The sequence below is a fragment of the Aptenodytes patagonicus genome, chromosome 4 (assembly GCF_965638725.1).
Source record: "Aptenodytes patagonicus chromosome 4, bAptPat1.pri.cur, whole genome shotgun sequence".
Lineage (NCBI taxonomy): Eukaryota > Metazoa > Chordata > Aves > Sphenisciformes > Spheniscidae > Aptenodytes > Aptenodytes patagonicus.
In genome coordinates, this window is record NC_134952.1 from 79,137,722 (window position 1) to 79,150,094 (window position 12,373).

Sequence of the window (12,373 nt, forward strand, 5' to 3'; positions counted from 1 at the left end):
TATATGTTTTAAGATCTATATAGCATCTTCCAAACTAAACAGGAATTGAAAGAAGAGAGAGACTCAAGTCACATCATTTTAGAACATTAATATTCTAAAACCAGATCACATACTGAGGGTTACCCAGCTAACACTCAAACTGCGTGAGGGTGATCTACGTTACAAAGAGTTGTAGTTCAACTGTTGTTTTGCAACTCAAACAGAAAGAATTCAGCTAGAAACAAAGAAAAATGATGCATGCCTTTGAGTTTGTGAACCTGGCAAAAAAGATAACAATGTGGATGCTGAGCAAGTCATTCGAGATGTTCATGCACAAAAAGTGATTCTCTCCCCCCACCCCCGACAAGTTGTATCAATTATATAAAGGGTGGAGAATGGATATTAGAACTGTAAAAATTACACAAAGAATCATGCAACAGGGGAGTTCAGAAAGATATCTATTAAAGAAACAATACAGATCTTAAGTGGGAATAATCAGCATCAGTAGGTTAACTACTCCCTAAAAATCTTGTATGATTTAGTGGAACCTATAAGCTTCAAAAAGCAATTAGAAGCATAAGAGAAACAATACACATGATGTAATAAAGTTTCTGTGTGTACACCACGTGGAATAAAATTAGTGCAGAAAGCTCTGATGACATGAAATTTAATTTCTTTCTTTTTACAAGAGGACCTGTCACCTATGATTTTTCAGTCAGGTCACTTACCCATTTACACCGTGATCCTACAATCAGTTCTGAACCTACTACTATCTTTTACTAGAAATAGAAAGGAACAGGAGTATTCATGTTTATGTAACTACGTCCAAGACTCATGCAATTGGGTGCCCTAGACTGAAACCTACTAATATGTTCACTGTATTCCTTCTCAGCTTACTGAGATATGCCTTTCATAGAAAAGCCTCCTGTCAATTGGCACACGCAATAATTAGCTTTAAGAGTCAAATTCAGGCCCAATTCTGCAACAGCTGCATGGTTGCCACCAAACTCTATGACTTCACAGATTTTACCTAAAAACATACCATCAATGCTTGCTACATACCTTTACTGTCACACAACTGATACCAATTCTATGCACTTGAACAACTTTAAATTGTCAGGCTTCATACTTACTGGATATTTGGGGTAATTCCCTCCAGCAGGACGATATTGACACCTCCTATGTGAGCAGTGGCACATGTCTCAGTCATCTTTTGATGTAGTACATCTTTAAGAAAAAAAGATACTTAACAGCATTTCATTCAGTGAAATACTTCCAGGTATGCCTACCACTTTCAAAAATATAGTAGCAAGAAAATAACTGAAAAATTACAGTTTTAGTAGTCACGTTAAGTAATATCAAATTTAAATTGTGCCAAGAAGAAAGCTTTTGAAAATGAAAGGAGTGACTATCTTCTAAAACAATTTTCTTCACGGCATTTTCTGAAAGTCTTGCATCCTTTTAAAATCCTTCAGCATCCTAGCAATAGTTTTTAAAAGAACTTATGGAACGTTATTCTACTATCCACACACAGACATAATGTACACCTATTTACAAAAAAACATATTACACATGCACATACATACACATTGGTATAGGTATGCACGCACACATAAACATGTAAAGCTGCCACTGAATTTAATTACAGAGTACATTTTAGCTTATCCCACCTTTCATTTTTTCTTTCAGGGTGAAACTGCCATGGATTCTCTTCAGTTCAGATTCCATCGTTAGACCGCCAATGTCTGCCTCCAGGTGGGTTCGGTTCACCATGCCTATTCCAAAGACTATGAGAGTCACATGCTGTGGCTCCGAAGTCACCAGGCTGCGCTTCCTCTGCGTGTCTCTGCCATTATCCTGTTCATTCTCAAACACCACTCTACAAGCAGGTTCGGTTGGGCTTCGAACACCTACAAAAACACAAAGGAGTTATTTAAGGATACTGTACAAGAAATCCTTGGCATACCCAATTTAAATGATCCTTGGTTTCACGTACAAATACACCTTGCGCATCAAGTGAACTCTTTAGGCAAATTATCTGGGCCTCACTGATTCCACTCTAACACTGCAACTGAACCAAATCCAAGACACAATAGGGACAATAATGAGTGATCCAATTTCATTATTATTCATAGATATATTCTTATGTATGTTATATAAATATGAATATTTATGCAATTTTATTGTTATGCAATAAAAATGCTCTGACAGTTTCCAATTGTCCTGTTTCTTTTTTGATCATTTCACAGCCAAAGGTTCTTATAATTTAGTTTTGGATGAGCAAGTTTTCCTTTTCAACACTCAGAGCATAAAAACAATGTAAGAAAATTTACATTTTGTGCAGATGTCATAGCTGTGGATATATTCTGTGCATGAAAGATACTGCCCTCTGTTTAACAGAAGCTCTCATTTGACACTTCCTCAGTTTTTCATTCTTTAGTTAAAAAAAGTCCAAAGAAAATATGCCTAACTAGTAACTTATCATCCCCTGCATATTTACAGCAACCTAAGTTCACCAACAAAAAGAGTGATGCTAACCCAGATCTCAAAGTTTTGGGCGAAATTATGGCCCAAACACCTGTAATCTCTGCCAGACTTTACCAAAATCAGTATTTCACCTTTTCTTCTCTCAAAGCTAGGTTCACAGATGATTTTTTAACTGAGTCATTCCCAGGACAGAAATTATCTCCCTCAGCATCGCTTATGTACATATTTTCACAGAATAATATACAGCATTTCCATTAGCCACTCGTAAACAAAACAGAACCTAGGGAGGAACAAACTCAGTCCACTCTGTATACAATTAAACAGAAAAGTTAACTTAACACAGTCCCACAGCCAGTGCAAATCCAGACTAACAGAGCTGCACAAGAATATCAAGGGACTGAATTTAAAACTAATCAACTAACACATATTTGACTAAGTCTAGGATTGAAAGAATCAAAGCATACTATAAAGCCAGGAGAAGATTTTTTTTTCCTTTGTACACCATCTTGGTGAACTAATTACAAGCTCCCCCCCCACCTCACCACTTGCCCCTCTGATCCAAGTTAGATGGGGTGGGCAACTTTCAAAAACCGCCTTATGATCAAGATTTAGAAGAATACACTTGAGCAAAAGCACACATTCTCAATTATTTGGATTCATGAATGAGTTTACCTGTTGGCCCGAAAGTTTCAGAAGACTTTTCTAAAATCCCGGTTGGATCAGAAATGAGCGAATAGAAGTTCAATAATTTATACATATTTTGCCAGCACTCAGCAGAAGGTTCGCTCTGTTCCGACACGGTAATAGAGTCAGAGTCATCCATATGAATGGTCATGTGGTCAACGACATCTTTTGAACCTTTCCTGGACACTTTAGAAGTTCTTCTTTCTGACCTCCCCAAGGAATTCTTGTTTCGAGACTCTTTTTTATTGTTCTCATTGTTTGTTCGTTTGTTCTTGGTGTTGTTCACCCGGTTACCTCCATTAAGACTTCCTCGAGAGCTTCGGCTGAAATCAGAAGAGCGGAAGTCTCTGTGCTTGCGGGTTTTAAAAGTAGGTGTCGGAGAGGCTGATCCAGCTGTGTATCTGCTAAGTTTGATGTCTGTCTGCGTGGCTTTGATATCATCAATCATTGTACTGAACTGATGAATGAGACGAACCAGTGCCATATCTACGTGCTGGCTTATGGACTGGCAAGAAATTGTAAAATTACAGTGAAAAGTATTATAATAGCGTTTATTCAAGTCATGAAAAGAAAGGGCATTGGTGGAGTTATGAGGTGTGCACATGGATTTCTCCATCACAACAGCACTAATACTGAAAGTTTCTAACATCAAAGCTGGTTTGAATTCAAGAGGAGGAAGATTGACAGCTCCTTGCCTAAGGAAAGAAAAGGTACAAGTTACTACTTTGTTTCTTTTTATGGGAGTCCAATACTGTTTTTACACAGTGGTACATCTAATTTACTGAATCCAACCTTTCAGTTCCCTTAGGATATCACCTTCTTACCATAGTTCTAAATATAAAAACCAAACTTTTATACTTTCATACTGCGTGCTACTGACATAGTAATCATTCAGTTCTATGTAAACTTAGTTTGGCATGCAGTCTTTCCATCATAACCTAAAGCTTTGCCCAAAATCGGTGGGGGGGCGGGGGGAAGATTCAGCATTTACACCAAAAGTAAATGCAACAAAAATTACAACCTCATTTACAGGATTAATTACAAAACAGCACTTAAGAGCCTCTCAAATTTCCGCCACTATTTTTCTCACCTGCTCTCCCTTCCCCAATCTCCAATTCTCAAAAGTAGCTGAGATTCAAATACTTAAAATTTCCAAACCATTCTATAGGAAGATTAAAAAAAATAAAATACTCTAACAGGAAGCCAAAACAGGTAAGATTAAAAGAATAAAGGACTGCTCCTTATTCTACGGAAGTGCTTTGGAATTCTATGTCTTCACATGAAGAACCTAATTTCTATTCTTTAACCAAGATACAGATCTTCAAATATGTCACAACATACCTTCGAGCTCGCTTGCTTTTTCTTTCCTTTGCTGTATCTGAATCAACAATATCTGCTCTTAGGCAGTCCAAAGTTCCTGAGAATGAAAGGTACTCTCCGAAGTACATTCTGTAGCAGAGTGGCATTGCATCCTGAGACTGAATGCCCGTGTAACTTAGAAGAGGTTTGAAAACAACCTACAAAACAAAACCCACTGATTTAATTCTTATTGTCTACATTATGCGTATCATCTTGCTCCATCATTTGTTGATCTACAGTATTTACAATGTCAGCTACATAATATAGAACATTTTTAAGTTTTATTGACAGCGCTGTAAAACAGAAAGAAGTGGGATAAAAAAAGAGAAGCTTTATTGACTTTTTGAGTAAAAAGACTGACTACATAGCAAGCTATCATTGAATGCTTAGCTATGGACGCAAGGTTTCTGCACGTTCCCCTCAGTACAAAGTACTCTGGAGAACTAGGTTAATCTCATAAATGCTCCAATATGTTCTCTGAAGTTATAAAACAATGCTCTATTAATCACCATTCATGAAGTTTGTTATGGGACACCTCAGAGGTTTCTTGAGCCTTTCATCTTTGCATAGGAATGCATAAGAAACGTACAAAACCAGGATAATGTTTTCATCACTGTAAGATTTTTTTTTTTTTTTAAAGTAATAACTAGTTTTTCCCTACAGAACTCCAAAATACATCAGCAAACCACACCTACCTGTGCATCTGCTAGCTGGACAGCAGGAAACCCCTGGTTACCCTCTTCTACACCTGCAATGTCATCCTGACTGGTGCTGTGCTGTGAGTGTGTGCCATCCAGGGTGTTCTGGTCACTAGACAAAACTGTGTTGAAGTCTGAAGCAGAGGGTATAGTAGGAAGATTGGGTGCCACACCTAAAAAATAAATACCCATGGAACACTAACACCACAGCAAATTTTTACGCCACCAACTCTATTAATTCAGCAAGATTAATTATATAGAAAGACATACCATACACATAGAAAGTCAGAGCCCTAGTCAGGTCTATAACCTCACAAAAGTGGCTTTCAGGATAAAGAAACAGCCTGATATTGCTGAAACAGGTAATAGAGATCGTCCAACTCATATTTGGAAAGGACAAAAATATTTCCTTCTTTTTGCCCTCCTTCCCAAGGCCTTTTGCCTGTATTGCATTCTATAGGGTACTTAACTCCTGTTTAAACTGAAATAGTTTATAGGCTGAGTAGCCTATACCATCAACAAAAAGAAAGATTATCCACAGTTGCAGATACTTGCTTTTAGCTTTCAATGTGCTATCAGCTTCTGGGTTTTATTAGTCCCAATGCAAGATCCACTAATTAGATCTCTATAGATTAGTCTCTAGCCAAACATGCTCTTCATAAAAATGACTATGGACAGCCACTTCCCTGCAGTTGCTCTATTCACAAACAATCAGACTTGCAGCACAAGGGCAGAATGATGCTGAATTGCCTGCATCTTGAGTCGGGACTGGACTCAACCTCCATGAGACAGAGTTGCTCTGCCAATGTAAATTAATCCTGATTCTTCAAAACTCAAGCGTACAGCACTTATCGGAGAGCCACGACTACATGCCTCCACAGAAAAATGGTTTGGATAGATCTGTGCCCGAGTTAAAATCGCTAAGTCTTAATTTCAGGAACGTGAGCTTGTGAACAAATTGTTATAGTTTCAGTAGGAAAAAATACAGCTTTTTCGGGGGGGGGGGGGGGGGGGGGATAAAAATTGAAAGCTATACTTCTACCCTATGATTCTTTCTGCAGAGAAACACATTCCAGTTTACAGAGCAGCCACACCAGTTAAGCAATATGTACAGCACAAAGACGTTCTGTAGGATCAGACTATTTGTTCAATATTAAAAACAAGTTTAAACAACTTATTATTGGCTAAGATTAATACATTATGGTTGAAAGACTGTTAATAGAAGAAAAATTCAAATTTAGTGTTAGTGAAAATGAAAATTAAGATACACACATTTGAGGATTATGAATGATGACAGGCTTACAAGAACAATAAATAAGCTGCAATAAGTTGTTACATATCTGTTTCTTTAATACACTTAAGACTTTCAGTAACATATATTTTCTTTTCTCCATTCCCTTACACCAGGTGACCACTTCCCATCCCTGAAGAAGAATGTTACTTTCAAAACAGATGTTTATGTTTAGTCTCAAAATTGAACTGAGAAAGAGCAAGGATTCCAATGGACAAAGTCTTCATTACAAAAACAGCATATGCAAATTAGATTAAAAGTAACTAATAAAATCCAAGGAACTCTGCAACTAAGGATGATTTTGTGGCTTAGCTTTTTGCAGCCTCACATGGTTTTGGAAGCTACACTTACAGTTCCAAATGTAAGAAAAAGCTAAATTTTTGGAGGCAGAGTGAGGGAAATGAAAACAACAGTTCTGCTTAAATCACATTTGTTCATTTTCCAGTTTGCTGAGAAGTCCCACAAGTAGTATTTACGTCTGTTGAACTTAAGTCCCTTGCTCAATTACTTTCAGAAAGAATATGGTAAACACAGGAACAGCCAACCCAGAATAATCTCTTAAATTCAGCTATAATTAGCCATACCTGTTGGAAGACTATTGTGTCCAGATTTGGTGGCCGGACTTTCTTGTACTACACTTCCTCTGTTGCCCACAGCATTGGACATCCAGTTATAGAAACTCACAGAAGATGGTTCAGACAGCAAAGGATGTTCAGATAACATGTCTGTGGCCACAGTATTTCCTATACAGATAAATCAGAAGCTTTAGCATTTGTTGTATCAAAGTCAGCAAAAACCAGGAACACAGCATAATTTTACTGACAATACAGATTTACTACTAAAATAAGCCTAATCCTCAAGGTTCATTCCAGTAAATTATGTGTCAAGCAGCCCTACAGGTGCTACCATGGAAGTTATACTATGACACTAATGGATGTTGCACTACAAGTGTCTTTGCATTTGTTCATCTCTACTATTAATTAGAGGAAAGGAGTCGTTAAGAAACCAAAATACCTTTTTTTCTGAATAATATTTCATTCCCTGACAGCACAGGAGAGAGGTTTTAGAGAAAACACAGTATCAAACATCTTTCTTTACATAAATTATAACAATGCACTCTTGAACAATAATACAGAACATAAATTTCAATGTATGCATTTCAAACTTCTACAAAATACATTTGTTCAAAAGACCATTACTAAAAATCTGCAAATTATTATACACAAACTAAGGTACTAGAACATTAGTTTTAGTCCATTTTTGAGCTACTTACAAGGTCATGAAAAAATGACAAATACAGAATGATCATTTCCTTATTCATTCAGAAAGACTCACGTAATTATGCATTATACTCAAAAAGTAGTAAGGCTAAGTAAAAGGAAAATATTTTATTTATTTTGTTAGTTGTCATTTCTTTTCCCAACCTGATGTACTCACTGTTTGCTTCTAGGAAATGGTATGGTGCAGCAATGCCTAGGAACTGCTATGATTCTTATTTGGGGGGAAGGAGGGGGGAGGTGGGATCTTAAACAGAAATGATAACTCATAGTGAAAATATAGTACCTTTTCTAAATCATTAAAATAAAATCAATCCTCCCTTCCCCTCCCTTTAGCTTACTTATGCTAAATCATACCTGTTCTTGTTAAAGAACTACTTTTAACTGCAGCTGTACTTCTTTGAGGAGTCCCTTCCAAAAGATTATGCAGGCTAGGAAAACTCCCAGTAAGATAGCTGAGCAGACTCTCTTTTCTTGGACTTTCTTTGACTGCCATTCCAGAACGGCCAACGTGCACTGGTGAATCTGTAGCTGTATCTCCACTAGTGTAACTTAAGGAATGATACGGATGTATACCCTTGTGGAGAAAACAAAGAAACTAATGAAGTACCGTGTAAACTGCAAAAAGGAAGTGACATCTGATCTGAGTATGAGATTGGAACACAATAACTACAAAATCCTCATTCCTGCAAACTTTTGGACAAGTAGCACTTCACTTGGGGCAGGCTATACACCATGCAGGTATTGTGCATAAAGGTGCTATTGAATTCTCAAGTATTAAAATAATTTTATGTGTAAAAACAGTTTAAAAAGCCAAACAAGTAACAAATGGAACTGCAGATGTGTAGAATTCACCTAAAGCAAGTTTGCAGAAGGAACAGTACATACCACTGAACATCAGTACATACCACTGAACATAAGCCTAATTTGTATTTGGTCTTCGTCTGAAGACCAAATCCCTTCCATCCCTTGTATGTAAGTGCAGCCTCTGGGGAAGGTGAAGAACGGAAGCTGGGGACTTCTGGCACCAAGAGGAAGGCTCCTGGTCAACCTAAAGGCTTAAAACTATGAAACAGGTCCTCTGCCCTCAAAATTGATGAAGAGCCAGACGTGCTTTCAAGCAAAGCATCTGGGTCACTTAACCCTAAACCATGCAAGACCAACAGGAGGGAGCAGTGATAGTAGCAGGTAACTATCTGCTACAGGGGACAAACGCGCCAGTATATGCTGGGGTCTGATCAGCTGGAAAACAGCTTTGCAAAAAAGGACCTGGGAGTCCTGGTGGACACCAAGTTGAATGTGAGGCAGCAGTGTGCCCATGCCGGGCTGTCCAGCCTGGGCTGCATTAGACAGCAAGTTGCCAGCAAGTCGAGGGAGGTGATCCTACCCCCCTACTCAGCACTGGTGAGGCCACACCTGGAGTATTGTGTCCAGTTATGGGCTCCCCAGTACAAGAGCAAAATACTGGAGAGAGTCCAGTGAAGGGCCACTAAGATGATTATGGGACTGGAGCATCTCTCGTATGAGGAAAGGCTGAGAGAGCTGGGACTGTTCAGCCTAGGGAGGGGAAGGCTCAGGGGGATCTTACTAATGTATGTAAAATGCCTAAAGGGAGGATGCAAAGACAATGGAGCCAGGCCCTTCTCAGTGGCGCCCAGTGCCAGGACAAGAGGCAATGGGCACGAACTGAAACACAGGAGGTTCCCTGTGAACATCAGGAAACACTTTTTTACTGTGAGGGTGACTGAGCACTGTCACTAGTTATGGAGACTCCATCCTTGGAGATATTCAAAAGCCATCTGGACATAACCCTGGGCAACTGGCTCCAGGTGGCCCTGCTTGAGCAGGGGGGTTGGACAAGATGACCTACAGAGGTCCCTTTCAACCTCAATCATTCTGTGAAAAACCACAGCTGGAAAGGAATCACTACAAGCCACCAAGCTACCTAACATACATACAGAAGACAACAAATGACTTAAAGAAAAACCCCAAAACCAAAACAAAACCACCCCCCAAACCCCACCAAAAAAACCCCAAACAAACAACCTCCAAACCAGCACACAAAACCAAAAGAAACCAAAACCAACCCCCCAAACACACAAACATTCACAGACTCTTTCTGTTCAGAAAGCAGAGATAAAAATAAAATCTTGCAGTTTTCTGAACAACTTGTGGAATTAAAAAAACACACTAATTTTAATACAAGTTATTGGAGAGTTTTGTCAATCTTGTATTTTGTATAATCATAGTTAAATCCTCATTTCTGCTTCCATAAATAGATTAAAAGCCAGAAAAGTTAATGTACATCCTTAAAGGATGCACATATATATTGTTTTTAAGCGTGGCTCTGAAGTTAATTGGCAAGAAAAACAATAAACATATGTAGAATATAGGCCAACTGATCGAGCATCACTTTTATAAGGTAAGGAGCATACCTTCCACGTGTTACAGTTATAGGTAGTTATGGTTACTTTTTAGACAAGCATTTATTCATCTGCAGTCTACAGAATTGCTTCTGAACAGGCCAGCTACAAACCATTTTCCCCTCGTGCATGGCACTGAAAACTTACCTTTATTTTCAGAACAGAATCACTGTGAGTGTGAGTCTTGGATAATTTCCTCATGATCTCAGCACCAGTTACAGGTCCAGAAGAGCCACCAGCAGGTGGAGGGCGATTAGCTGTTCCTTCTAGGAGCATTGTATGCTCACTGACAGTAGCTGGAATCAAGCAAATAATTTTTCTCATTTTTATATATATGGGGAAACAAGATTATCTGTTATTAGGTACATTTATTTACAAGCAGTCATGAACTTTCAAATTCTGACACGCACCTACACACAGCTGTCTAGGGAATTCAAGGGAATTTTAAGACGAATACGAAAACCTCAGACATGGCCCTACAGGATTTTGTTTAATAATCCAAGTACAAATCTTTTTGTCCTTCTAATGTCATACAACTGTTGCTCTGTGCTACAGATCAAAAGGAAGTTGCCAAATTTCACTTTCTTTTGCTGACTCTGGCACGGCTGATCGTTTTTTGAATTAAGATGCTTACATTTGCATGAATTCCATCTCTAAGTCAATCTATACAAGGCAGCAAAATTGCCACTTCCAAAATTCTTGGGGAAAAATAGGAGAATATACACAGCAAAAAAAATTAAAATACTTCACCAGTTCCAACAGTATGTTTCTGCTCAACCAAAACAGATATTTTAGAGGAGGGCGCAAAAAACGTCCATCATACTGTATGATTACATACAAGTTTCACACGCAAACATCTTTGTTTTTGCTGTCTTTAAGCTGATAACTTCTGCCTGGCTTTTAACAAAAAGCAGATTCTCCTCCTGATTTTTTTAAATTATTTTTTCCTCAATGTTACATAATTCTTACTTGAGAAAAGAAAAACAAACATTGTATTTCTGAGAACAGTAACACTATATAGATGCTACAAACACAAAAAACCTAAGTCAACTCAAGACAGCAAAAAAAAAGTGTTCCAACAACACGCAGTTATTTATGCCCTTCCTTTCTGTGGTTCTTATTTAAGTCAGCTCTATATCAAATACAAAGCTAAATCAGTAGCTTATGTTAAATTGGCAACGTGTAAGCTGGCAACAGAAATCTACCACATATGAAGTAGTAAAAATGAGGAAAATTTTTTTTTTAATGACAATATGTCTTCATAAAGAACAAATAAGAAGGTAGGTTTGAAGCTATACCTGGGAGAATTCATAGAATTGCATGTTACAATTCTTAACTAAGATCAGAAGGTGCACAACAAAATCCTAATTGCAAGCTAGCAAATAATTAAGTTGATGTATTTCGTGCCATAAATAACAAGACAAAGCATGTGAAGAAAAAGAAGTCTCCTGCTTTGTTTTTCCCCAAACAAGTAAGAATTATTATAATACTATAATTATAATTGTCAGCAGCTGCTTCAAAATGAAGATGATTCTAAAAAAGCAGCTTGATGATTCTAAAAAAGCAGCATGTAATGTATTCAAGCATTAAAACTAAAGAAGATACAAATGCTCTGAGAGGAGATACTTGTCCCTATGAATTTTTATGGAGACAGAAGAACACAAAAATACCTGCATCAAATTCAAACTCCGCTCCATCAGCACTTGTATCACTCTGGAGACCCCCTCCATTGTCTAATCCAAGTCCATCCTCATGCTCGTGGCAGGCATTTGTCTGCAATTTCACTGGCTGAGCTGGTCTGTGTAAGCTGACTCCTTTAAAAGCTGGGGTCACCACAATGAACTTCATCCATTGCCTTGCTAAGGCAACTAGACCTTTCTTTAAGGTTACTAAGGCAGGAAGGCCGTCACTCTTAAAGAAAAACAAAAATTAAAAATGCATATCACAGCATTTTAAAGTAAACTGGGGGGGGAAGTCAGAACTCCCTTAAATCTTTGTGCTCAAGGGGCTTATGACAGAAACATGCTGGCACCACACAACGTCCATTCAGATATAAGAAGCCATGGTGCTAACAGATAAAAATTACAGCTTCACTGAACACAGTAAATATGTTCATTTACATGACCTGAGGATCTAGCCCAAGGGGCCAAAAATAAACAACAAGAAGCACGTTTA

General features: G+C 38.1%; 1 protein-coding gene across 10 annotated transcripts in view; it reads right to left on the reverse strand.

Moving 5' to 3' along the window:
* The window catches only part of BLTP1 (bridge-like lipid transfer protein family member 1), a 129,459-nt gene that overhangs the window by 50,151 nt on the left and 66,935 nt on the right, over positions 1-12,373 (reverse strand). For 9 of the 10 annotated variants that reach the window (XM_076337275.1, XM_076337270.1, XM_076337276.1 and 6 more), the window contains exons 40-48: positions 11,869-12,109; positions 10,346-10,494; positions 8,133-8,352; positions 7,083-7,241; positions 5,205-5,380; positions 4,492-4,667; positions 3,139-3,845; positions 1,650-1,889; positions 1,113-1,206 (exon numbers count right to left, since the gene is read on the reverse strand). In XM_076337275.1, coding sequence (XP_076193390.1) covers positions 1,113-1,206; positions 1,650-1,889; positions 3,139-3,845; positions 4,492-4,667; positions 5,205-5,380; positions 7,083-7,241; positions 8,133-8,352; positions 10,346-10,494; positions 11,869-12,109 — 2,162 coding nt within the window. The remainder of the gene's footprint in view (positions 1-1,112; positions 1,207-1,649; positions 1,890-3,138; positions 3,846-4,491; positions 4,668-5,204; positions 5,381-7,082; positions 7,242-8,132; positions 8,353-10,345; positions 10,495-11,868; positions 12,110-12,373) is intronic. The other variant, XM_076337269.1, reaches the window with a different exon arrangement.